Source organism: Ixodes scapularis, unplaced genomic scaffold (genome assembly GCF_016920785.2).
Source record: "Ixodes scapularis isolate PalLabHiFi unplaced genomic scaffold, ASM1692078v2 PGA_scaffold1__304_contigs__length_218370807, whole genome shotgun sequence".
Classification (NCBI taxonomy): Eukaryota; Metazoa; Arthropoda; class Arachnida; order Ixodida; family Ixodidae; genus Ixodes; species Ixodes scapularis.
In genome coordinates, this window is record NW_024609846.1 from 138,032,978 (window position 1) to 138,060,157 (window position 27,180).

Sequence of the window (27,180 nt, forward strand, 5' to 3'; positions counted from 1 at the left end):
CCCCTGCCCTTTTCAATGTGGATGAGGGTCGCACAGGCGTGCGGTCGTGTATCACTACTGCGTGAACACGTTAAAGGCTAGCAGTTGTACTGACTGGCAAAATTTCTCATCTACAGCTGGAAGACTTGTCGCCCGTTGAGGCAGATCAAGTTATAGTCTCTATAAACATTCACACAACCATATTTTTTGCAGGCGCTCTCAAGAGCGGAGTGTGTAGCTCCCAGCACGTGTTTGACAGATATAGATAGCGTGAAAGAACGGCATAAACAGCTTCATCAAGAGCGTTATCGCGGATCCGTGGTCCGAACACGTGCAGAAAAGTACCTCGTGGGCGAGCAGCCAGCGAAACGGGCTTTAGCGGATGAAAAGCGATACGCGCCTCAGAAATAAATTGCTGAAATAGATGTCAACGGCGTTACGAGCACGAGCCCAAGTAGCATACAACAGGCGTTTGTTGCACACTATAGGCAACTATTTTAATTGAAAAATCAAGAAAGAAATGTCCCAGCGTGTGGGGAGCTTCTCGAGTCACTGGCGCGGTTAACAGAAGAGGAGGCGAAAAGTCTTTCTCAGCCAAGAACCATGCAATTGATCGTGAAGGCAATAGGCGACCTCCCAGAGGTGAAAATGCCGGGGGCCGATGGGCTATCCGCCGACTTTTTTAAAAAGTATACGAACGTACTCGCCAGCGTGTTGCTTAATGTATTCTGTAAAGCATATCAACGAAAAGAATTGCCTCCGTCCTTTACGCGAACGTATACTGTGGTTATTTCTAAGAGTGACGATGTTGTGAAACTGCGCCAAGTCACGGCCGGGCTAACGCCCCATCACTCTCTGTAATGTGGATTACAAAGTTTTTGCAAAATTTTAGAGCGACGCTTTTAAAGTGTAGCCTGTAGGCTTATTGGTAACCACCAAACGTGTGGGATTCAAAGCAGAACTTTAAGACGAACGTCCATGTCGCACGCAGCGTGCTAGAAGTGTGTAGTGGAGGCAGGAGCCAGGTGGCCATGCTCCAAATCGATCTGGATAAGGCGTTAAACCGCGTCAATGCGCTGTACTCTTTGATGTTTTAAAGATGTAAATGTTGGTGATATTACTTTTGATGGTGCCAAAATGGCATATAAAAGCTGTACCACAAGGCTTGTCGTTAACAAGGAGGTAAAGGAGCAAATTAACGTGCGAACATCCGTAAAACAAGGATGTCCCATGTCACCGCTGTACGTTATTCAATTTCTATTTAGAACTTTTTTGTTTAAGTGTTTTGAATAGTAAAGATTGTCGGGGCTTCCGTCTGCAAAATACCGAGACAAAGATTATCAGTGATGCAGATTATATCGCGGTGTTTTGCTGTGACAATCTCAGCGTTGGTGCCGCTGTTACCTTGGCTCAATGTTTTTGTGAGGCTATTGGTGGCGCTGTAACTTGGAACAAGTGCCGCGGGTTTCGGCACGGCGCATGGGCCACAACTCCTTCAGAGTACGAAGGCGTTAGCTGGGACCGCGTGCCCTGCGTATACTTTGGCGTGCCTTTAAATTGTTTCCGTGAGAACAAAATCTATTGGTCGGGGATCGCCACAGACGTGGTCAGCCGCGCTTCCCGATGGAAGCAACGTGATCTGTCCAACTTCGCAAAAGCAACAGTTTGCAACATTTTTTTTTTTAATTTTATTTCGTTAATTTTTAAAGATATGATATGTCTTGCAAGCGATCCACTGCGCTCGCGTAAACGTTCAGAAGTTTCACCGTATTTTTGTTTGTTCATCTGGGGATTTAATTGTGTACACATGAGGCCTGACAAGCTCTTTCACCGGGTGCGTCACGAGGCCCTTGGCCTTTTACACTTGTTTTTTAAGCAACTCGTGTCCCGATTCATTTTTTTTTCTTTGAGAACAGGAGCATCCTTTCATTCGAAAACTTGGAGCGCTGTTCAAAACTTGAGAGCCACGGGCCTATATGGTGCCTCTATTAGCCGCGAGAACTAGCTTGTAATCAGTGTAATGATTGGTTACGCTACCGTCACTGGAAAAACAGCGGTTTTGTCCCCAGGAGATTAGGATCACGCGAATAAAAATATAGGCCCTCTGGTACTGTAGTCACGATAATTCTTGCCTTGCAAAAATAAGGCAAAATTTATTGTGGAATACATTATCAGCCAATACTAAATCGTTTCCGAGACGGCTCTAAAACTCAACTCAAAAAACTTTTTTTCCTTTTTTTTTCTGGAATAGATAAATCTAGAAACTGAAATAAGGTATTCTCTGCTGAAATATAGACTACACCCGTCGGTGCACTAATCTCATGTTTTTAAACTTGAATCGATCATAGTATGCGACGAAGACCACTGCGGAGGGGGCCACAGTACGGGGCTCACTGATACGCTAACATTTGACTATCTCAGTTGCGCTTGATATATAATTAACTTATTTTGAAAAAAAAACCTACCTGTGATTTTGTAAAAAATATAATCACATGGCCCACAAATCAACCAGCGCACTTTTACTCTTTTACTATGTGCAACAGCGTTTACTTATTTGAGTGATTTGCGCTGGCGGCGTCTCGTCCGGGCGAACACAACAAAAAATCCGGTGCCCGGTAAAATATGCTAGGGCCTTAGTGGCAATTCAGTTTTGAGAAGCGATTAATTGGGACACGTAATTACGGAAGTTATTATTTTAATAACTTGTTTAAGGCATAACATTGTCACAATAAAACTACGCTTCTATAAGTACGTAAATAAGACGCAACACTATCTAAACTTGTGGTTTTTAATTTTTTATCATTTCGGCAGTTCTGATTTCGTGCCATTTAGAAAACGCACACCGATTTAGGACTTGGGGTGACCGTTGAAATCCGGTGCTCAAAAAAACAAAGTTGGGACTCTAATGGCTGCTTATGGTATCGGGAACTGGTTCATTTTGTTTCTTTTTTCGCACAAGGAGATCAGACTCTTTTTAGGGTAAGTAGCTTTATTTTTTAAAGCACTGCTCCGCGGGAATGAAAAGTAGGCTCTGAGGGTTCGTTAGTTAGGACGCAACACTATTCTGACTTTGGGTAGATTATTTTGCAACATCATGACACGACGCATGGCATATTTCGCTTGGTAATCACGATATGGCATATTTCGTTTTTCTAATGACGATATCAACAGTCTACATGCTATTTGGAAATCGTATCGTACGGAAAACCTCGGATCGCGAAAAACCGAGCCCAATCAATCCAAAGTATCAGGCAGCTAACTGAGGCTTTCTTTAACCGCGTTTTTTTTTTCTTCCTAATCCGGTAAGAATGGAACAAAGGGACCCTTCGCGATTGCCTCGGAGGTCCACTACCCTCCCCGCTACCCTCTTTTTGAACGAATAAAAAACAAAGCCAACCTCGCAGCTCGCAGAGCAGGGCGGTGGGACGGATGGGCGGGTTAAGTGGTCAAGCTGTCCGCTGGTAACCGGAACAAAGAGTCGAGCTTTTTATTTATTTTTATTTGGAAGCACAACTATATCGCGTAAGCAGTTAAGTGGAAAGGCTTCCCCCCCCCCCCCGGCTCCCCCAGTGCCATCTGGATTTTGAAAAAGTTCCTATCAAAGATGAAATTCTACTGCTATATCCTCTTAAATACAACCCCAAGACAAAATGCCAAAGTCGGGGATAACTTAAAGCAACCTGTCCTTATCACAAAAAGGCGAGAATGAGCAAATAAAAATAAAATAAATGCGCAAGTGTCGTTGCCGTTTTTCTTTTTTTTTTTCAGTTCGGGGAACGTCCACAAGAACTTTGTGCCTGCAGGACAAACTGTCAATCGATATTTCCGGAAGTTCTTGAAAAGGTCACAAAGAGGGTGGCACGTGTTTGACCATACCTTGCACGCACTTGGATGCTAACCCACAAGAACGCCCCATGTCACACTGCATTCTATATCGATGCGCATTGTCAGCATTCCTGTAATTCCGCGGCAGCCCTTTTTGTCTGATCTCAAACCCTCTTACATTTTTCGCTATTTCCTATGCACAAAAACTACATAAATTGAATATATTTTTGTGCTTTGAATAACAACCCGAACAGCGTAACCAACGAGCTCAAGCAAAATCGAACTGAATTTTTCCAGGACTGCTAAGAAGAGTGGAAACAACGCCTCCATCAATATGTAGCTCCCCTAGAGCACTACCTTGAAGGAGAGAAACATTATGTATAAAAACGATAGAATTCGTGAATATAAAATCAGGCTAATGCTTTATCTGCCACTCCTCGTATGTTTCTGGTTTTACAGGCTTTCTTTGTGAGGTTAAATATGTTAGTGCCCATCACAAAAGTATATTTGATGTGGTGCCATCAGTGCACCCAGCTGAAATATAGAATAGTTGAATCATTTGTTAGCAATTACGCGTCCAATAAAATGTTTCGGCCTAAAGAATCTATAAATCTTTATTCTTCAATGTTAACGTGTCACTCTTTGTACTTCATGATATAAATAAAGCACCAACCGCATGTATTGTGTCACCGTTCATATCAGCCTGTTAAACGCGCATATATCCTTGGACTACAGTTCCGTGGGCAGTTAGATTTGTAACTATCGCCAAGAACTAACCTACGCCGTGCGTGTTTGTTGCTGCAGTGTATGGGGCTAACAACGACAGATGGTGCTCATAAATACGCATCATCTATTTTCGCCTCCACTCGTTACAGGTGTTCCACAGATGCCCAAACACAAGACAGCGTTGTAGCACTTTATCCTTTCAGCGGGAAGTTCGGCAGAAGCTTCTTTATATTTAACCTTTAATATTGCCTTTTTGAAGAGGGGAGTAACGTCACGCGTGTCTGCAAGCAAGTGCGCCTGTGGCCGAAAGGTCATCGATGCCTTGGCTCCAACACAAATGGCTCGAGGTTCGATGCCTGGGAGCGAACGGGTCTTTTTGTTATTTCTATAAATGTCGCGTTCAGGTGTATTTGAGAACATTGTTGTTTATTCTACGTCCAAATGTTCTACGCGTCAAACCTTCTACGCCGATCATTCCAGAAGCCCACGCCTGTACGTAAGGCGCTTCGCGTGGCGAGCCAGACTCAGCCTTTCCCCAGCGCTCGATCCTGCTGTTAGCCGCCATCGAAGCCTGCGACGCTAACGTTGGCCTATTTAATTTTGGACACAAGTTCGTGTCAATAAACGTTTCAGTTTCCTCAGTTATTCTTCGTGTCGTCACCTAGTCATTCTTGACAATACTGATAGTTCCGGAAGGCCCTGTACACCAAAGTAAAAAAAGATGGCGTAGTATGGATTTTTGTGATTCCATATGGTAAACTATATGGCATAGTATGAATTTATATGGTTCCATATGGCTGAGCCATACCGAGCCATGTATACCATACACATACGGTTCCGTATAGTTAGATATGGCAGAACCATACGGAGCGATACCATACACATAAGGTTCCATATAGTTGGATATGGCTGAGTCATACCGAGCCATACCATGCACACATGGTTCCGTATAGTTAGATATGGCTGAAACATACCGAGCCATACCATACATATATGGTTCTGTATAGTTGCACAAGGCTGGCCCATACACACTCTCAAGAAAAGGGTAGTCATAGGGTAGCCAAAAGCCGTCATGGGTAGTCACATGGCATGCAATCAACTGGTAGTCACAGTGAGCACCCCTAAAAGCAACATGGCGGCTGGCAAGCGACACTGGAGCAATACGAGTAAGGCCTTGCGAGCTGTGCTGCTTTTTGCTAAAATACAATTCTCAAGTGAGTACGCCCGTTGGCTGCCTTCCGTGTGCACTAAAGCACTCCAAAACGCGCCTCGAAGCACCGGCACCGCACCTATTTCCAGTAGGGGCGGCGATGTAAGGGGGGAGGGGGGCATTTGAAGGGGTTTATCCGCGACTGCTTTCGCGCGCCCGGCTGCATTTACTTCGCGGTCAGAAAACATTCAAAGAAGGAATCGTATAGCGACAAATGAAATGATATCTTTATTGAACAGAGAATCTGCTTGCTGTGCTTGCCGCAAGTGATCCGGCGTTTTCGGTTGACAGCGGCGAGGCAAGTCATTACCGATTCAAGCGGCGTGGGTTCCGATCGTTCAACGCTCCTGCTCACCTGTTAGCATTCGTTATCCACTTTCAAGTTCCTGGTAATCCCCACCGCGTCTGTCCACGCACTATTAACCGCACGGAACACCCATTCAACCGGCTATGGGACTGATCGTACTGGGACGAGAGGCCGAGAGCCGACCCTTTGTGGCTGCTCCGTGGAGCCACGGAACGCCTCCATGTTTTTCACTCAAATAAGTAGACACATAAACGCGCGACACCTTGAATTGGGCGGCGACACGCGCCACCTAACGGACAGCGCTCAAACTAAGAAAAAAGAAACCGACATTCTTTGCCCTGAGCGTCTCGCCAGACATGCACGCACATATTCAACACCACACTTCACATCTACGTGACATACAGACACCATCGAATATTACACATGAACGCGTTCACAAACAGCACAAGGTATAACATGAGTTATTGACACTCAATATTCGTATACACACGACTAATCGATACCACCAGCTTATAGGGAGTATTCATTGGCGGCCATAGCTGTGTGCGCGAATTCTGAGCGCGTGCTGATGGCGAGCTTCCAGAGTTCTTTTTCAACATGCATTCCGCACCATCAAGAGTACCAGTCTTAGCAGCCTATTGATGTGAGCTCGTTCTGAGCATACGCTTTACACAGCACCCACAAATATGGCGTCCAGTGAATACTTCCTATAGGGAGTATTCACTGGCGGCCATATCCGTGTGCGCTGCTGCTGAGCGCGTGCTGACGGCGAGCTTCCGCAGTCCTTTTGGAGCGTGCATTTAGCACCATCAAGGTTGCCGGTCTTAGCAGGCTGTCAATGTGAGCTCGTTCTGAGCATGCGCTCTAAACATCGCCCTCAAATATGGCGTCAAGTGAATACCTCCTATATACTGCTGCATTTTTTGTGACCGATTAGGATGGGGACTGTTATGTTGTATTACACGCGTTTCAGCACGTATGACGCGCCCCCTTTTTTCTTTTGATCGATCCTCCTCTGCCTACCCTTTCCCTCTCTGATAACATGCTATAACTTACGCATGCCTGTCGGCCACGCGTTCTTCTCGCTCGCTCCATCATGGAATAAAGTCATTCCACCTCGCCACTCGCCGAGCTGCTCTCGTCAATCCTGTTCGTCCACTCGCACGAACACTACATAATGGTGACGAGGACACCGAACCTGCCTTGGGATCATGACTTCTGAAGATGAACCAAGAGATGGCCAGCTAACCAACCGAGACAGCGCCGAAAGCACCGAAAGCGCCGTCGACGCCGAGGCCATGACCACCAGTTTCGGGCAAGTGGAACATTTTGATGAGTCTACTAGTGACTGGCTCTCCTACGAAGAGTGCGTGTTGTCTTTTCTACGAGCCAACAAAGTTCCGGCAGAACTGCAAGTAGACGCCTTCGTGAGTTTGATCGGACCGAAAACTTGCGCCCTTCTCAAGTCTTTGACTGCTCCGGAAACACCGTCGTCAAAGTCCTTTGAAGAATTGCGGCAACTACTGCGCGACAATTTATCACCCAAGCCGTCCGTAATTGGCAAGAGAGCGAAATTTCACCGACGGTCGCAAACGGAAGATGAATCCATTTCAGAGTTCGTGGCCGAGATACGATGATTCACACAAACGTGCGAATTTGGAAACTTCCTTGATGAGTCACACCGAGACCGCTTTGTCTGCGGCCTCCGACGAGTAGATATTCAGCGGCATTTGTTCAGTGAAGATAAGCACCTCACATTCCAAAAAGCCGCCGAACGTGCTTTGTCACTCGAGGCAGCTGTCAAGAACGCATCAGCGACCCACTCAAGGTCAGACAGCGCCGCCGAACTGAACAAGCTGCGCAGCTCGGGGCCCAAACCAAGGGTGATAACGGCGCATTGCTCTCGCTGCGGTTCACCCAAACACGAAGCCACGACGTGTCCACACGCACAAGCAACGTGTTACAAGTGTCACCGTCAGAGGCACATAAAGAGAGCGTGCAAATCGAAGACAAGGTCGCCCAAGAAACGTTTTCCAGTCAGGTCCTTGGAAACCCAAGATGAGTTCCCTCTCAACGGCGTCAAAGCATCTGCTCGGTCTACGCCCATCATGGTTGAAGTTCAAGTTCAAGGCAGTCCGTTGTCGATGGAACTGGACACGGGGGCAGCCGTATCAATTATTTCAAGCAGCCTTCACAAGCGACTTTTTCAAAGTCTGCGCCTTGGGAAAACACCTCTTCGGCTGCGCACATACACGGGACAAGCCATCAAGCCCAACGGTGTGCTACATGTCAACGTCAAAAGCAGCGGCACGGAAAAAAAACTGTTACCACTCTATGTTGTATCGCAGACCGGACAACCGCTTTTGGGACGAGAGTGGCTTCAACACGTCCAGCTTGACTGGGACCGCATTCGGGACGTCAACGCCGTCACGCGCGCTTCGCCAACTTCGAGCAAGCCTCCAGCTGAACTTGAGCGGCTTCTGGAAAGATTCAAGCATATTTTCAGCGACAAGTTTGGCAAAATCAATGGTGAGAAAGCCCGCCCTTATTTCAAAAACGATCAAAAACCCAGATTGTTGTAGGCTAGAACGGTACCGTTTGCATTACGTGCAGCCGTAGAAGACGAACTTAATAAGCTTGAAACATAAGGCATAATCTCTCCCGTTGCCAGCAGTCAGTTTGCGACACCTGTAGTGCCAGTCATCAAACGTGATGGTTCTATTAGACTTTGCGGTGACTATAAAGTCACGCTAAACCCTATCCTAGACTCCGAGAGCTATCCGCTCCCTAAATTCGAAGAATTATTTGCTCTCCTGGCCGGAGGAAAAAAGTTCTCGAAGCTAGACCTCAACCGAGCATACCAGCAGGTAGAAATGGATGAGTCATCTAAGAGTTACCTAACTTTGAACACTCACAAGGGACTCTACGTCCTAAATCGCCTTCCGTTTGGCATCGCGTCCGCACCGGCGATATTCCAGCGAATAATGGACAATATCTTGTAGGGTCTCGAAGGAGTCACTGGTTACATCGATGACATTATGGTAACAGGAAAAACTGACGAAGAACACCTCCGCAATTCGGAGGCTGTGTTGCAACGCTTATCTGAGAAAGGCGTCAAAGTAAAACTGTCGAAGTGTGAATTTTTCAAGGATAAGCTCCAGTACTTGGGGCATATCGTAAGCCGAGGCGGCGTTCAGCCAGCCACTGATAAGGTCGAAGCTATCATGAAAGCGCCGAGGCCAGCTGACGCGCACCAGTTGAAGTCGTTGCTGGGACTAGTGAATTACTACGGAAAATTTATTCCTAACCTTGCCAGCGTGGTTGCACCTCTCAACCGACGTTTGCGCGGCGACGTGCGCTGGTCATGGAGCGGCAAATGTGAATTTGCGTTCCAGGAAGTGAAGGGGCTGCTGTCCTCTCCGCCGGTGCTGACTCGTTACGTTCCTGGAGCACCGTTGCAGCTGTCCGGCGACGCCTCAGCGTACGGCGTCGGCGCGGTCCTGTCTCACGTCGCTCCAGATGGGCAGCGTCGTTCGATTGCTTACGCGTCACGGACTTTGACTAAAGCGGAAGAAGGCTACAGCCAAATAGAAAAGGAAGCGTTAGCACTGGTATTCGGTGTAAAACGATTTCATTGCTACCTCTATGGGCGCAGTTTTGTTCTTGTAACGGACCATAAGCCCTTGCAGACCATCCTGGGACCGAGGACCGGCATCCTTACCCAAGCAGCAGCCAGACTACAGCGTTGGGCAGTTCTCCTTTCCGCGTACACGTTTACGCTAAAGTCAAGTCATCAAAGGAAAATGCCGATTCAGATTGCTTATCACGCCTGCCTGTTCAAGGTCAAAACGGCGATAGCGAAGAGCCGTCAGAAGAATGTTTCTTCTTACTACGGTTCAATACGCTACCGGTTAACCACCGTGACGTGGCTCGCGAGACAAACAGGGACCCGGTGTTGAAGCAGATCGTGCAGTACGTGGTGAACGGTTGGCCGAATCGCGCGCCGAGTGACGATCTAAAGCCTTTTTTCTACAGGCGCTGCAAGTTGTCATTGCAGCAAGGGTGCCTAATGCTTGGTGCCCGTATCGTCATTCTGCGACGTTTCCAGTCCTTCATGCTCGAGGAGTTGCACCAAGGACACCCCCGAGTTGTCAGGAAAAAGGAGCTGGCACGAAACTACGTGTGGTGGCCGACCATTGATCAGGACATCGAGCGACAGGTAGGCGCATGCCAGCCTTGCCAGCTGCAGCGTAATTTGCCTTGCCCTGCTCCGCTACACCCGTGGGCGTGGCCCACTCGTCCCTGGGAACGAGTCCACGTGGATTTTCGGGACCGTATAGAGGTGTCATGCTGTTTGTTGTTGTGTATGCTCATTCGAAATGTCAGGAAGTCTTCACAATGAAGCAGAGAACTACCGAACGAACCATAAACTCTTTGCACGAACTATTTTGTCGTTTTGGGTTCCCATAAAAGCTCGTGTCAGATAATGGACCACAATTCACGTCTGCTGAATTTGCAAGCTACATGCGCAGGATCGGTACACGTCATATTCGCAAGGCACCGTACCATCCAAGTAGTGATGGCCAAGCGGAACGTTTTGTCCAGTCTTTGAAGGTCGCACTGCGCAACGATCCAGCCCTCCCAGTAAAAGAGGTACTGGCGGACTTTCTTTTGGCTTACCGGAACACTCGCACACAACTGGGGAAGCGCCAGCCGTCCTATTGCTTGGCAGGCGTCTCCGCACACGGCTAGATGCTGTCAAGCCTTCAACCAGGGAAACTGTTTCTGCAAGGCAGTTTACTCAGACGCTAAAACGGCGTTCAAATGGTCGGCTCGGTAAACGGTTCTCGGTAGGCGACAGTGTACGGGTCCAAAATTTTCGACGTGGTGACAGGTGGTTTAGAGCCACGATGTTAGCCCAAACCGGGCCGGTATCCTACAAGTTTTGTGTAACTACGCCGCGAGGTGTGTTTCAGTGGGTGCGACACAAGGACCACATTGTTCGGGTGCCACCGGAAGAGGACATATCCACGCCACTGGGACCTTTCAGGGAATCCGAGGTACCAGAGGCCTGCCAGGCTCCAGCACCACAAGAAGTGGCTCCTGCTCGACCACCACCAGCGGAACCAGCTCAGCAAGAGGAGCGGCGATAACCTTCTCGCCAACGAAGACCACCGGACCGCTTCGCCCCCTAGCCTATTGTTGAGTGTAGAACAAACTTATTTAGGCCCGAGGAGTGTTATGTTGTATTACCCGCGTTTCAGCACGTATGACGCGCCCCCTTTTTTTTTTTTTTTTTGCTCGCTCCTCCTCTGCCTACCCTTTCCCTCTCTGATAACATGCTATAACTTACGCATGCCTGTCGGCCGCGCGTTCTTCTCGCTCGCTCCGTCATGGAATAAAGTCATTCCACCTCGCCACTCGCCGAGCTGCTCTCGTCAATCCTGTTCGTCCACTCGCACGAACACTGCAGTGACCACTGTCATATTTTCCATAAATATGAAAATACTGTGCGAGATTTATCCGTATATATTATTTCCCTCTACTGCCCTCAGGAAAGCGCTCGTATCTCTAATGTAATCCATTGCAAAAGTGAACTACAGGTTTTAAATCAAACTGAATAGTCGCTGCATGTCACGTTTTGATCAGTTTCGTTTTCTCGCTTGCCTACGCTTCAAGTATACAGAAGCCTGTTTAATTGTATTAATTGTCGAAACCAATTTCTGCAATCACAACTTCCTGAACACGCTGACGCATTTTCTTTTCTCTTTTTACATACACTGTAAAAAATTTTCACCCCATTTTACGGGCAAAAGTTGCCGGTTCAATATTGCCGGTATGGTTTGCCGTAATCTAGAAACGGGACTGTCTGTAAAACCAAGGCATATAATTTCGTAAAATGACGAAACGTCCGTAGTTCACTGTACAGACAGTTATCCATTTTCCATTTTACGGGTAAAAGTTGCCGGTTCAATATTGCCGGTATGGTGTGCCGTAATCTAGAAACGGGACCGTCCGTAAAAACAAGGCATATAATTTCGTAGAATGACGGAACGTCTGTAGCCCACATTACGGACAGCTATCCGTAGGAAATGTGAAAGCTGTCCGCACTAAATACCGAAGGACTATACCTTTCCGAATTATATAAGGCCAAAGCCTCGAACCATCCGTACCACCTGCACCTCCGATACATCAGGCGACTCACCTGGCAGAGCTCTAGATCTACCAGGGGTGTCACCTGACTTATCAGAGGTGCAGGACTGGTGCGGTTGACTCGTAGCTTTGGCCTTATATAATTCGGAAAGGTATAGTCCTTCGGTATTTAGTGCGGAATGCTTTCACATTTCCTACGGATAGCTGTCCGTAATGTGGGCTACAGAAATTTCGCCATTCTACAAAATTATATGCCTTGTTTTTACGGAGAGTCCAGTTCAAAAAGACGTAAATGTCAAGTGTTTCAATATTTAGTGCAAAAAGCTTCCATATTCAAGCAAGCCTAAGTCACATGAAGCTTTTGGGGTAGATTGGTATGGAGAGTTCATAGCTCCGTCATTGTAGATATGAACTTGAATATTCTTTCATCCTCAGCCAAAAAGTTCATGCTTTGCAAAAGAGAAAGAGCACGCAACCGGTACTTCTCACTGCCAGGATTTTGTGTGTGTGAGCTCAGCTGTTCCTATAGATGACAGCTCAACAAACGAACCAATTAAGAAGTTTCGCCACAATACCTTTATTGGAAGAAGGCATGCCTTGCTTTAACTTTGGAGAAAATTTAAATTATAGTTGTCCTTGTGCTGGCCATTAAGATGCCCGTCCATGCTTGTGCTTGAAGTTGTCATTCAATTGAAGACCTCCTCGGTATCTTCATGGTGCATGTAAGGGCAGCTTGAAATAAAGAGCAGAAGAGGATTTGCATTCAAACACAATCGCAACAAATTGTATATGACATGCATGGTTAAAGGGATGCTGAACCGAAGACCATAATCTAAATTCTTTGTTGTTTTGATATTTACAGCACACGAATGGCTCTTAAATTACGGTACTTGAAATAATAAAGTTGTCTAAAGTGTAGGATTTATGGAAATAAATATTCTAAGGTGCACCTGGTGAGTTTCTTTGAAAGCTCGTTTAGTGACGACACTATACCTGTAGTACGCAGAGCGCGGCTATGGTGAGCTGCTCCGACCTACCTCGTTGGCTCCGACGTGCGCTCACGCCACGTGGTGGCGCGACGAAACAGAAATGCGATGTGCGAACCCCATCCCGAAACGCAAACGATGAGGTATATTTTTAAAAGAAAAGCAATTTTATCTGATACATTTGTCGAATGGTGTTTATTATGTTGTTTTTCACACGACACCTATGCGGCTCCGAACGGCCTAGCGAGCGTGGCCAGTGGCGAGCAAGCGGCATCTTGGCGACATCAAACATCACGCTGTCGAAGTCACCGTGGTCGAAGCGAAGTGTAACCACGTGTAACGGCGGCGCGCTTTTTAGCTCTGCTTCAGACCAAGGTACCGAAGCTCGACACCTCTTCGGTTCTTCCGACCAACGCCGATCGTTCTGGCGTTCTCAGTCTGTTGAAGCGGGTGGCGAAAGCAACGATGCAGCAGTAATCTGAGTTGGCTAAGCGTTTGGCGCTCAACTAGTGTGATCCAGCGGTTTCGCAAGATATGCCGCTGCACTGTGCAGCGCAGGACTGTATGAACTGCAGTTCTTACAATGGCAGGCTTGTGCATACGTTTCCAACCGAGCCCACGTTGCGAAAGTTATGGATTCGCGCCGCCCGCCCTTCACAGCCAACCTGGCTGCCCTCGAAGAGCGACTGGCTATGCTCAGACCACTTCGCAGACGAAGACTATCACATGAGCCCGACGCTACTACGGAGCCTCGGCCTGCCGACGAAACGTTGCAGGTTGAAACCTGGCGTGGTGCCGTCGCTGTTTACACGGAAACGCAAGCAACAGCAACCCGATGGCAACGAGGAAAAACGGCGACGGAAAGAGGTGGGTTGTTTTCGTAACGGCTGAAATATATTTTTGTGCTCAATTGCTCGGTTAATACAGCGGCTGGGATTCGATTCCGAAACGTTTTTGTTTTGTTCTGCTAGCAGGTAGCTGTCTTGTGGTATTGATATTACAAATTCCGCAGCATAGGTACACTATAGAGGACCTTGTAACTAGCACTGTGTTTGTGATGTACAATTGTTGCACGTTTCCTAGAACAGTGCTTTGCTCTACTTTGCACCAAGCAGCGCTCTTGGTACTTACACACGCGAAGTGCTTCTGCTTACCATTTCTAGATTATTGATGACCTGTTGGGAAAGCTACCACAAGCAACAGCCACAGACACTGTTGAACAAGTTGACATGCCATCAACCTCTTCGACTACTAACAAGACAAGGCAAAGCCTTGACCCTCAACATGAGCCACCACATGATGAAAGTGCTGGCATCGAGGAACCTTGTTTCAGCTCAGGTATGCACGCTGGCTGAAACCGCTCTGCTGCCGCCTCGTTTTAGACATATTTCAGTCACCTTTATATAAGGAGTTGGCACAGAACGCCAAATTGTTTCATTAGCCAAATAGAAGACGTTATGCAGTTATTAAAAGTGTTTCTACCACCAGTTTTATTCTTCCTCTGACTGTAGACCAGAGGTCGGCAATTTAGGTCGCCCTCACTCACCGTCACAGCCACACTCACCTAAGCACTTCACTCACCCCAAGCTTGGCGCAGTATGGCCATAGTAGCTTTGCGCCATAAAGCCCGTAATCAACAACCTTCACTCACCCTCACCCTCACACCTACACTCACCTTCAGCCCCTCACTCACCCTCATCCTCACAGTCACACTCACCTTCAGCCCTTCACTCACGCTCACTGAACCTCGCGGTCCTCACGCACCATGGCCCTCATGCCCCTCATGCACTCATGGCCCTCACGCCCCTCACCGCCCTTATACCCCTCACGGCCCTCACACGCTCATGGCCCTCACGCCACTCACCGCCCTCACGCCGCTCACTCACTCATGGCCCTCACACCCCTCACCGCCCTCAAGCCCCTCACCGCCCCCACTCACTCATGGCCCTCACACCCCTCACGCACTTACCGTCCTCATGGCCCTCACGCACTCATAGCCTTCATGCACTCACCGCCCTCACGCACTCATACCCCTCACGCACTCATGGCCCTCAGGCCACTAAGGCCCGCTTCATATGCAGCAATTTCGCCCAGAAACTTGACTTCGCAACATCATGCAGCAACACGGGCCGCCCATGTTCACATGCAGCAACCAATTGCTGCAATTTGCCATCGTCGTCATGAAATTTTAGTTTTCTTTCACTATTTAGACATACAATTACACGCTATGAACGTGTTTTTATGCATTTCAATCTCGTTGAGAATACTAAGGCATCTTTCTGAAACAGTTTATTTCCAAAAACGATCAATTTCAAACCAGAACCAAGTTTTTGTTGTCATCATCACCGGAACAAGGTATCACATCAAAATATTGCGTCTCTTATTGGATACAGCCGCTTCAAACGTCTCCGAATTGCTCCGAATTGCTCGCTTGTTTCGAGCCGGACCCGATCTCAGAAATTCGTGTTGATCTAGGGAAAGCTAGGAAACAACCTGCCAGCAACACCAAAATTGATGAGAAAGTTGCTCCGTCTGAGGGGGGCCTCACGCACCCACCGCCCTCACGCACTCATGGCCCTCACACCCCTCACGCACTCACCGCCCTCACGACCCTGATGTCACTCACGCGCTCACTGCCCTCGCGCCCCTCTGGCACTCATGGCCCTCGCACCCCTCACGCACTCACCGCCCTCACAGCCCTCACACCCCTCACGCACTCATGGCCCTCACGCCACTCACCTCCCTCACGCCCCTCATGCACTCATAACCCTCACTCCCCTCACGCACTCACCGCCCTCACGGCCCTGACGCACTCACGATCCTGACAGCCCTCGAGGCCCTCACTCGCCCTCACACTCATGAATTTCCTGGTTCAGAAACTCACTCACCCTCACCTCACCTGTGAAGATGAGGGTGAGTGAGGGCCCTCATGAGTGAGGTTTGCCGCAGTATGCTATAGACCCTTGTCATGTTTACAAACAGAAGCTGCCTCCTGCGTCCCAATGAACTTCCGGTCCGTCATTTTTGTGAAACGTCCAGAGCTTCATTATGCCACGAGTTCTAGGATGCACAAACGACGATGCTTACTAGAGCGCATTCTGCCACTCTAGTAAGCGTATATAGGCACCCGGTGGCTTACAAGTGTATTGAAAAGTCTTCAAGTGTTCTTTTGAAAACCAGTCATTTATGTGGACATCGTAATTATGGGTTGTTTGGCGTTTCAAGGTGCCTCGTTAGGATGGGAACTGATTCGCTTCTGTATGACCCGGAAGTTCGCTGGGATGTCAACTAGCAAAAGCCTCATTTTGCAGAGTAATGCAGGATAGTGTCTATACTTCCAGTGGTGTCAAAAGTGTCTGAGGGCTGAGGTTGTCCCCACCCCCTTCACCCACATTGTTTACAGCTGTCTGAAATTTCGGGGGGTCTAGAGCCCCCCCCTGCCCCCCTGTTTCGACGCCACTGTATTGGGGAGGAGATTGAGCATTCGCGCCACTAGCGGCATGCTGCAGCTGTGTGGACAACAAACCTAATTTTATTGTTTGTTGTTGATCAGAGTAATCGAAGATGATGATTCGAAGGCCGCTCCTCGTGCGTCCAGAGCACTGGTGAAAGCGAAGCGCTCGTGCTTAGACCATGCTAGGCGAAATTAAATTTGTTTGTTTTGCTGTGTTAGTAAGCACCGCGCTGTGTGGACAACAAGCTCGATAAAGCGCCCCTATAGTTCGATCTCCTGCCCAATACTTCTTAAGTTAATTTTGTGGAAACCTCATACTTTGTTTCATGTGTCTGGCAACGAATCCTAAAATTTCAACAGGCAACATTGATGCAGTGTACGTGATTACAGTCCCAAAGAGGCGATTGGAAGATTGGTGGAAATTATCTAGGGAAAATTGGATGATGCACAACTAACTAGCACAGCTGGGGACAGGCGGGACAGAGGAAAATTGGGACTCCCTCCCATGTGGCTCCGGCCCAAAGTCTCAACCCTGTCTCCCAGTGAGTCCGGTGCAGGGGTAACGCCGACAAGGTTTGACCAAAGGAAAATTGGCGGCTCCCTCGCCCGGGGTGAAGAGGCGGAGGCGGGTGTGATGTTATTAGTTTTTTTGCCTGATCCCCCAAAAGTCACCCTGGTGATATCCCGCACTACCTGGCAATAGTTAGGGGGGAAAAAATTGGCTTAGAACGGCGGGAGGAATCAAATGTTTGTCTTTCCTAGGCTTAGGCTAGATGGCGCAAGCTACCGCTTGCTGCAAAAGGTATAGTCAATAACATCCATCCACCCATCCTTGGGTCAATTTTAATCTCTTCAGTTATGGCCACACTCCTTTTGGAACAAAACTGAGATGGCCTAGATTTCTGCTGAGTGCACCGGTGAATGATAGTTTTGTTTTGAAATGCACTTTTATTTTCTTTGCTACGGACAGCCTCCTCCCTCAGTAAGGCTGCACGAGCTCGACCTGATCTTCTGGATGCTGCTGCGCAAGCTCGACCTGATCTTCTGGATGCTGCTGCACAAGCTCGACCTGATCTTCTGAATGCTGCTACGCAGTCCTCAGACCTCTACTTGCTCAGAAACGCAAGTATGTATCTATAAAAAGCAGATGAACAGAAGTTAAGAATATTTAATCTATTGTAATACATTCCAATGACACTTGCAGGCACACAAGTCATCATCAAGAATCCGTCGCGATACAGCCAAACGGATCCTGTCCTTGTGAGGCCACGTTGCTCATCACCAAATCACCTCCTGCAGGCACAATTAGATTGGACGTTGCCTACAGTGCTGACACAGTTGCCACAACCTCCAATGCCGCCAGAACCATCGGCGCCACTACAGCCAGAAGTGCCACCGCAGCCGCACACAGTTACTAGCGAACCAGCCATCCCAGAAGATTCCGGCGAGGAGTCTTTTACAGAGCTGCCTGAGCAACATTTGGAAGCGGACACAACATATCTTCCATCCGACACAAGCCTTCTGATGATGTCAGGCACCAGCTTTCTAAGGTTTGTATCTGTACAATACATGTTATGTGTAGTATCGAGCATGAAAGCATGGCACTTGTCGTGTATTCTTTCATATACTTCGCTTTATGCAAATCTTTGTTTTGCATTGTAGGCCAGCATTCCACTCCACTTTAGTAGTGAGGTTATCCTACAATCTTTTGCATGTTTCTCAAATCTGACTTCCAGGGATCACCAGACAAGCACATCTTGTGCCAGCCCACTGGACAAAGACAACAGTGCTGCCATAAACGACCACCAGACAAGCACATCTTGTGCCAACCCGCTGGACCAAGAAAACAGTGCTGCCATAAACGACCACATCTTAGAAAGAAAGTTCTTGATTTTTGAATCTTCCTTGGACGAGCTCCTTGCTAAATGTCCGAAGTGTGCCGCACCCTGCCACACTATAGATAAGAAGGTCAAGGGGACATGCCTCACAGTACGAAGAATCTGCAACAATGGCGATGTGCACTGCTGGAGCAGCCAGCCCATTGTGAACAGGAGGCCACTGGGCAACATACTCTTCGCTGCAGTGACTCTCTATTCTGGATGCATTGTGAAGAAGGTCCTGCGGCTTTTCACCCAAATCGGAGTGCCCTGCATCTCATATAGAACATTCTTCAAGGTCCAGGCTGCCTTCCTTCTGCCAGCCATCAGACAGGTTTGACATGTTTCCAGTTGTTGCTGACACCATACTTTTCGAAATATGGGTTTTTGTCCCAGATGTGAGGAAATGCTCAACCATAATTTTAGGCTTGACAGTCCAACTGTGAGGTAGGGGAGAAAACGGGCTGGGAAGCAGTCAGGTTGAGATGCATCCACTAAACCTTTAATGATGTATCAGGTCGGCTTGGTCTTTGTAGAAGCTGTCTGCACAGGCTTTGCCTGTGCACAGGACAACTGAGTCCGCTTGCAAACTATCTGCTTACCTATGAGGTGAGAGGTTGGACAAGCAACATGTGTACTGCAATATAAATTACCCGTTTGGATTTTGGAGCACCATTTTTAACTACTATGAGACTTAACGAACAGAAATATGCTCTACTTCACTTGAAAGGACCATGCCAAAAAAGATGTACCAAGAGCTTTGATGCTCGTGTTATTAGCATAAATGCTGAAACATGTAACACAGCATTCAGGTTCCTGAGGTGCGTTGACACGGTCCTAACTTTTTATGATACAGTGGACAGTAGAGTGGAAGCAACGCCTTTACAGTACAAATCAAATATTGGCTGTCTTTGTGACGGCAATCTTCTGAGTGTGTGTTTTCCTGGCTTGCTCTACAGCAAGCCAGGAATATTTCCTCGTTTGCTGTAAAGCTGCTGTCGAATAGAGCCTATGGTTGTTCCCTAGCTGGCTATTAATGTCTCATAATTAAAAGGAACAAGTTGCCCATTATCTTGAACATATACCTGCTACATTTATGGTTTGAAAGCTAGTCAGAAAAAATAGAAACTACAGTGGTCTATCTCGTAACTGAGAGTCGGTGTAAGCATGAAGTGATTTGCAGGGCCACAGGTGCTAGTGCAATCCGTGTATTAGCGAGTGCACCCTTTCCCCAAGTGCCCCCCCTCCCCCCTGGCACGTCCCCAGCATTGTCAAGAACTAGGCGCCCAAAATCCAACGCTAGCTTTCATCGAGTGTCAGCCATTGAATCTGAATGTATTGAGCCCCCATTCAATCAGCTTCTACCTTGGGCCCCTGTTTCGCGGGGTTCGTGGAATCCTATACTCTGTTTCACCCTCAGTCTGACCGCGTTGAAAGCTGAGCCAATCCAGCGCCGCGAGAGTATCACGCGACCTTCTCATTGGGCGGTGTGACATGCGGAGCTCTAGATTAGATGACACTTTTAACGCTGGATTAGATTGTATTGCTTGTAGCATGCACTGCGCTCGGACTGAAGGTGAAATGGAGTATGGCACGTGCGCCACAGTAACGACCAGAAAGTGTACATACCAACCTCGTGGCGCTACAGTATCCAAAATCTATGGTGTGAAAAGCTCTTTCCACATCAGCAAAGTGCCCTGCATACAAGCAAGCTCTCAGGTCATGGTCGTGCACAGTTGACACGAAATTGATAACTAGGGCGCTCACAATCCCTGGCAAGCTTCCATCGAGTATCGGTCATTGAATCGGAATTTATCGAGCGCATATTCATTGTCTTCTTTCTCGGGCCCCTGTCTCGCGATGCTCCTAGCATCCCAGAACACGCACCACAGTAACAAGCAGAGGGTGTACCACCCTTGTTGCGCCATGGCCACCAAAATCGCCGGTATGGCGATTTTGGTGGCCATAGGGCTACATATCTTTAACACATCAGCAAAGAGGCCTGCACACCAGCAAACCCACGGGTCATCATAGTCAAGCACAGCTGACCCAAATTTTAATACCCTTGTGAAGTACTCGTGGGATAGCTCTGAATAGAGAGCGCTCGGCTCCCAGCCAGCTGACCCAGGTTCGATACCTATCAGGGGATGAATTATTTTTACTCCTCAGTGAGTGAACACACAGTTCGAAAGGTTTCGGATATATTTCCAAAGGGTTTTGGAATCACTTTTGACAATATTTCGTGAACGGTTTCAGAGACGGTTTGGCGATAACGAGAGCTATAAGCATTTCATGATTAATATATGTTTCTTTGCTGTTGGCAACTCCCTCTTCTAATAAAGTGGAAGAACCTTGGTCTGATATTCTAGATGCTGCCGTTTGTTGTTCATTAACAAAAACTTTATTAAATTTTGTCCTACCAGGTATGGAACAAACAGCAGACTGAGCTCTTCAAAGAATCCACTGGGCGAGGGCTGGTCCTTGCATGTGATGGGCGATCAGACTCCCCTGGGCACTCGGCCAAATATGGTACATACACGGCGATCGACTCCAAGACAAAAAAGGTTCTGCATGTCGAAACAGTGCAGGTAAAGTTCCCCCGGGGGTGCACATTCATTTGGATTTTTTAAACTCATAACCTCAACCCCTTTTTACTTTTTAAGAAAGAAATTGTAGCTTATGTTAATTTGGCCGATGCGACGCTAGGTTGTGCATGTTATAGGACAGTGGTTCTCAAATGGGGGTCCGCGGACCCTTAGGGGTCCGGGAAGACATTCTAGGGGTCCGCAAAGCCCTGCCTCATCAGTCAAGTTCGGCAATAAAAGTTATCTTTTTTCAGATCGAGAAGGAATTTTTCCATTTTCGGGCTAGTTTTCTTGTGTGCATGTCAATAAGAGGTCTACTTCGCACTAGCCCTTAGTTAAATCCATTTATTATGTCATTATTATATTTAACCTATACATTCGCCCTCCCCTCACCACGCGAAAGGGGTCCTCATTATCTCCGCTTATCCACAAGGGGTCCGCGCAACATCAATAGTTGAGAACCACTGTTATAGGATTATGTCACTCTTCCTGAAACTTTCCGTCTGATATCCATGACAGGTACAGAGGAAACAAAGGCTCATTTGTGTTTGTGAAAATAGTTGAAGTATGAAATGCTGAGAACAAAGACATAATGGGGAGGCAACATCTGACAGGTTGTCCTGTTTATCAGCTTTAGTTAAGTTGGTTTGGATACCTCGACGTTCACTGTGAGAGCACAATGTGTAATTTTTTGTTGCAGTCCAACGAAACAAAGGGGAGCTGGGCTATGGAGCTCGAGGGACTGAAAAGAACCCTTGTGATCTTTGAGGCAAATGGCCTAATTGTGGATTCCGTCATCACCGATCGCCACAGCATGATTAAGTGTTTTCTGGCCAAGGTCCATCCCCACATTTTGCACAGGTTTGACTGCTGGCACGTTGCAAAAGGTAAGCCATAGGTAGAGTTCTGGTTTATCAAGTACCACCTAAAAAAAGTCTAGGGATACCTGTAATTTTTACACAATGTCCTAGCTCTGCCTGTCATTGGGGCAAACATGAACGATGACAAGAGAGTACAGTAGGCCTGCATTTATTAGTGTAAACTTTTATTTACTCTAGCACGTCCTATGGCCATTGATCTGGCCGTAGGACGTATAAAAGGCCAACAAGATAGTTTCGCACGCGAGATTACCATACTTTTTTAAATGTAGGCCTACTTCCTTCTGGCACTGTTCTTTAAAATCGGGGAACGACCTGCAATTGTAAAATGTTCTGACCGCGTTGAGCTAACAGTAGACGTGGGAAAGATGCTCCCTCACGTCAACCACTTCTCTGGTGCGATGTGGGGATACTTCACACGAGCAGTGCATTGCAATTGCCGCGGTTTGCAGAGCTATCTGGTTGATTGTTTTCGGACTCCGGATGTTGTGCCACTACTGTATGAATGATAAAGCCAAAACAACACCGGATGGTGACATGCCACTCGCCACGAATTTGGGGGGTGGGGGAGTTCCTTTGTAACAGAAAGCTTCAGTTTCAATATCTCCCAACTGTTGATAGCCTCCTGTGTGAGCCAGTAGTAAGCAATACTAGACCCTTTTATAAATTAAGTCCGGTCACTTCGTTCACTATCACCATCGGTGTTTCTATACATGCTAATGACGGCCTTTTGATAGTGGCATAGGATACCATCTCAAGACTGGCGCTTTGAAGCGGTCTTTTCCGGTATAATACCTTGCTCTAGAAAAAGATGTTTCAAAAGTAAGGTGCACGTGACAGCTCGTGTTTATAGCCTTTGTGGCCCAGTGCTGTCCTGTTAGACTTCATAACGTTGCATGTTTATGTCAAGGTTGGAATCTGAGTCACCACGGCATTTGTGCTTTTGTATGCCGCATCGCAATTGATTCAGGGAGTGACCTGACGTGCAACGTACTAAACATGTACGTCACGGTAACTCGCGTTTGAATCTCAAAATATGTGGCCCACTACAGTCGGGGCACTTCGTAAAGGATTTTTTTTTTAGAGTGCAGCTCTTGGGTGCCCGTTTACGACTTGAGCGGCGTTGGCATCGCCGTAGCTGCGCAGTGCATTATGGGTGAATTTCCCCGCCAAGTTTAGCGGAAAAGTTTCCCCACTAAATTTAGCGGAAAAATTTCCCCCTAAACGAGAGGAGAGGAAGAGGGGCATAGCCTCCTCATCGTACCTTCCCTTCCTCCTCCTCAAGAGCTGCACTCCAATTCGGTACTTCTATTATTATGTCACTATCGAAACTGAAGTTAATTGAATATGCGTACGCTAAATAAAACACCGTCTGCTAGTGACGTATGACAGTAACAGTGCTCAGTTAAATAATGCAAAATTCTTATTACCGCATTTAGAATGTATGAACTATCCCAGCCGAGGTGCCCACAATCTGACGGAGGCTTATTGCGGAGGAGGCGCCGTGTAACCAGGCCTTCGGTTGCACGTCAAAAGATTCCCAAATGGTCGAAATTAATCCTCAATCCTCCGCTGGGGCGTGCCAGATGCCCGTTGTTGGTTTGGCTCGTAAAACTCCCAAATGTGACTTTTAGAATGTATGAACTTCGACTGCTACTTCAGCTGAGAGATGAATTTCATTTTTGAAGCGGTCTATTGTTTTCTCTAGATTTTAACGCTGAAAACTCACATTTTTTAAGGCATAAAGAAACGTCTTGTGGCTGCTGGCAAGCTCAAGTCCCTTGCGGCACTCCAGGACTGGGTGCAGCCCATCGTAAAGCACCTATACTGGTGTGCCGAATCAAGTGAGGAAGCGCCAGACGAAATCCTCCCCAAGTGGGCATCTCTGGTGGGACATGTGGCAGACATCCACGACCATGCCGATCCCACCTACCCCAAATGCCAGCATGGAGACCTGGGGAAGAAGAAGTGGCTTCCAGAGGGTAAGGGAACCTCAGACCACAATGAAGGTTCTGATATGGGAGCGCTCCATTCCGAGATATATATTGTGAGGTAGAGAGGACAACAATGTTGGCCACCGGGTTTATCTGGTCAAACAGAACAGCAAATTACTTGTGCATCTATATATAAGGGTCTGGACTGGCCATAGCTTGACTGATGGCTAAACTCTTGCAGTAATAGTAGCTTTCAGTGTCTGGTACGGTCGTCCTCAAAATGAGCCTGAACAGGCCCCCGTCGACCGATTGATACTGCCAACTCTAGCTAGGGGCGCTTCCCCGAATCACTGAGAGTAAGCACCTGCGCAGAAAGAACGAATGCGCTTTTGCGAGAACGCACTGTACCCACTTTTTCACGTTACTTTGCATAAAGCGGGGCGTGCCGCTTCATATATTTATCAAGGTAGAGCGGTCGGTGTGGATGCGACCTGACACACACGCTCTGTTCTTTTAATCTTGCTTCGTGCGTTACCTTTTCGTGAATGAGGAACTAATAATCGTTTCATTACTTTCTTTTAGGAGGCGCCCAGGTGTTTATGAATAGGTATTTTATTGTATAACGAGTCTTCATTCATACCGACTTCAAGACCTGTTGATAATGCCCGTTCCCTACTTCGTTGTCAAACAGATATTGCTTCTATTATCAAGAGTGATTAAAATCGTGCCGAAACACGCAAACTACACAGCAGAATTTGTCGTTCGAAAGCACTGCCAGTGGCAGATTGGCTATCGCAACCAGCATTTGCAACTATCTGTAAAATGAAACAGACGTTCCACGGGCGGTTTTACAATTCCAGAACGAGGGTGACACACGCTAATGCAACAGCGTTTCAGTTTCTACTGCAAAGGTGCTTACTCTCACTGTGATTTGTGAGAGCGCCGCTAGCTGGAGCTGGCAATACCAGCCGGCCGATGGCAGCCTAGTTCACGCTCATTTTGATGACGACTGTACCTTTGCTGTAGTAAATATCGCTAATCACAGGGATTGGCGAGTTTATCGCGTAGGAATTTTCAGTGTGTTTTGTGATTTCCCCTTGTTCTTCCTATTGTATTCTTTGGAAGTTAGATTGTTGCATTTAGCTTTACCAACCTACTAGTTATTGACTTACTCTTATTTGTATTAATATTACTGTTGTAGGGACGACATTCATAACAAAGCATCTGTAATAAAATTTATTTTATACAGGGCTTCCAGCACATGACAAGCTCAAGAGCATTGTGCTCTCTAAGGCTCTGCTGAAGGACATACCACACCTATCGACTTCGGCACAGACATTTTCTACCGAGTGCTTTCATAGCACATTAATTCAGTTTGCGCCGAAATCTACACACTTCGGCTATCAGAGCATGACGGCAAGGTATACAAGCCCATCAGCTTTCTCCTTACAAATGCTTACTAAAGCCTTTACTTTCCAGAACGTATGTGGCAGCATTACATTTTAATGAAAATGGAAGTAGGCCACAAGCCACCACAAAAGAGGGCAGCAAAAGGTGGCTGCTAAAGTGCCCCAAGCAGACCAAGAGAGCGGTTGTTGCTCCCACAAAGGGGCCCTGCACGTACGGTGAGCATGTCCACAGAGTATAAGTGTCAACTCCTAACATGTAGCCCCAATTTCAGTCTACGTCCGTGAGCTGCTGGAGGAGGCCCTCAGCTTGAACTCTCACTACGCATCATACAGAGTTGCAAGGGAGGCACACACCACAGAGACTCCCCCACCTCTGTCGAGCGGGTATGAACGACCCGACAAGGAGACCCTCATCTTGAGCCACCAGACACGATTTAACTGTTAAGAGACCAATTTGCAGTGGTGGTCCAATAGACCATTTGCTATATCCCCCAAGCGCCCCGGCCCGCACTAAAAGAATCAAGGAAACGGTGTTCCTTCAGCTCCTTAGTAATTGGTAATTTCGACCATATCCTTGGTTACACAGGTCTTGAGCGTAATTCGGAGTCACCCTGAACAAGCGGCCGATATACGCCAATGGCTTGTCATATCGCTTTTAAAATTTCTCCTCAATGTCAGCGTTTTTGATACTGTGCATGCTGTCCACCCTTCAACCTGGATGAGCTGCAGAAATCTCTTACATTATCATTCTCAGGGGTGGAACGGCTGTGCCATTTCGCGGAAACTGTGCCACGGCCAATACCTTGTGCCATTATGCACCAAATCGCAAAACGTGCGCTTTTTTATTTTGCCTTGGTTTCGGTTTTTATTGATTCGACCGGCAACAGTGAGCGCGTTTAGCTTGGTCGGCCTTGCAATCCTTTCTTCTGTTTATTCTCCGTGTGTATCCCGAATCGGAAGCGCGCAAAAAAACTCGGGGGTCGGATTCCAAGCGCTACACCACCTGCGACTGGATTGTTATTCTTCAACCATAAGCGGTTAAGCAAGTCGGCCGAGGTGAGGTCGAGTCATTAAGCGTCAGATTGCCTGAGGCTCTGCGGCTTGGGATCTGGACGTCAGCCAGTTGAGGACACATGAGCAAAATATTCCTTTTAGTACTTCATTCTTAGAAGTTCAAACTGCATTCCCGCAAGGTAAATCATGACTTCATTGAACTGAAATGTGGTCAGATCCGAAACCTTGCCGGCCAGCAGCTCTCACGCAAGCGGTAGATCTGCCCGGCGTACTTTAACCTTGCTCCTGCTTATCGCTTCGAATACGATAACTCAATTAATCATGGTCTGCTGCTTCGATATCGAGTTGCACAATAGCATAAACTCGAAATTTGTTACCCTGTTCCTCCGCACAAGTGTGCGTCTGTTGTTATGCATGTCACGTGGCTCGCACATATAATTACTATGTCAAGCACATGTGAATTGTGCGATAAGCAGTGGTTTGCATTTTGAGCAGCTGAAGGCCACTCAGAAAATATCAAGGACACTATCTTCAGAAACATACAATACTTGCTTTTTGGTACTCATTAAGGCTCACAAAGTTTCAAGTTTTCTTATCTATTCCACTGTTACCCCATCTACCTAGGTTCCTAACCCCTCATGTTCATCTGTGTTGCTAAGCACAATTGAAATTGCTCCCGTGCTTGTCTAAGGCACAAGCTGAAGTGCAATGAAAGCTGATCTGAGCTGCTCCCAGCCCGCTCCAGAATGTAGTTTTAGCTGCTCCCAACCTGCTCTAAAACAGCTGTTTCAGCTGCTCCCAAGTACATTTCATGAGTTCCACCCCTGCATTCTCATACAGCTT

The 27,180-nt window shown here is 47.4% G+C and overlaps 1 protein-coding gene across 1 annotated transcript; it reads left to right on the forward strand.

Annotated features, from left to right (window-relative positions):
• Window positions 1-13,709: 13,709 nt before the first annotated feature.
• LOC115333106 lies at window positions 13,710-25,768 on the forward strand. Its single transcript, XM_040206531.3, has 11 exons — window positions 13,710-14,053; window positions 14,350-14,524; window positions 17,611-17,766; window positions 17,845-18,190; window positions 18,377-18,851; window positions 20,941-21,105; window positions 21,803-21,989; window positions 23,720-23,962; window positions 25,164-25,335; window positions 25,394-25,539; window positions 25,596-25,768. The coding sequence occupies exons 1-11, from the start codon at window positions 13,721-13,723 to the stop codon at window positions 25,766-25,768; spliced, it is 2,571 nt and encodes an 856-aa protein (XP_040062465.3). The 5' UTR covers window positions 13,710-13,720.
• The last annotated feature ends 1,412 nt before the right edge of the window (window positions 25,769-27,180 follow it).

Bases quoted from the DNA above. Each gene is read 5' to 3' on its own strand.
- LOC115333106 (XM_040206531.3), top strand. From the start codon at position 13,721: ATGCCGCTGCACTGTGCAGCGCAGGACTGTATGAACTGCAGTTCTTAC. The intron at 14,054-14,349 runs GTGGGTTGTTTT...TACCATTTCTAG, and splicing joins AAAAACGGCGACGGAAAGAG to ATTATTGATGACCTGTTGGG. The intron at 25,336-25,393 runs GTATACAAGCCC...TTTACTTTCCAG, and splicing joins TATCAGAGCATGACGGCAAG to AACGTATGTGGCAGCATTAC.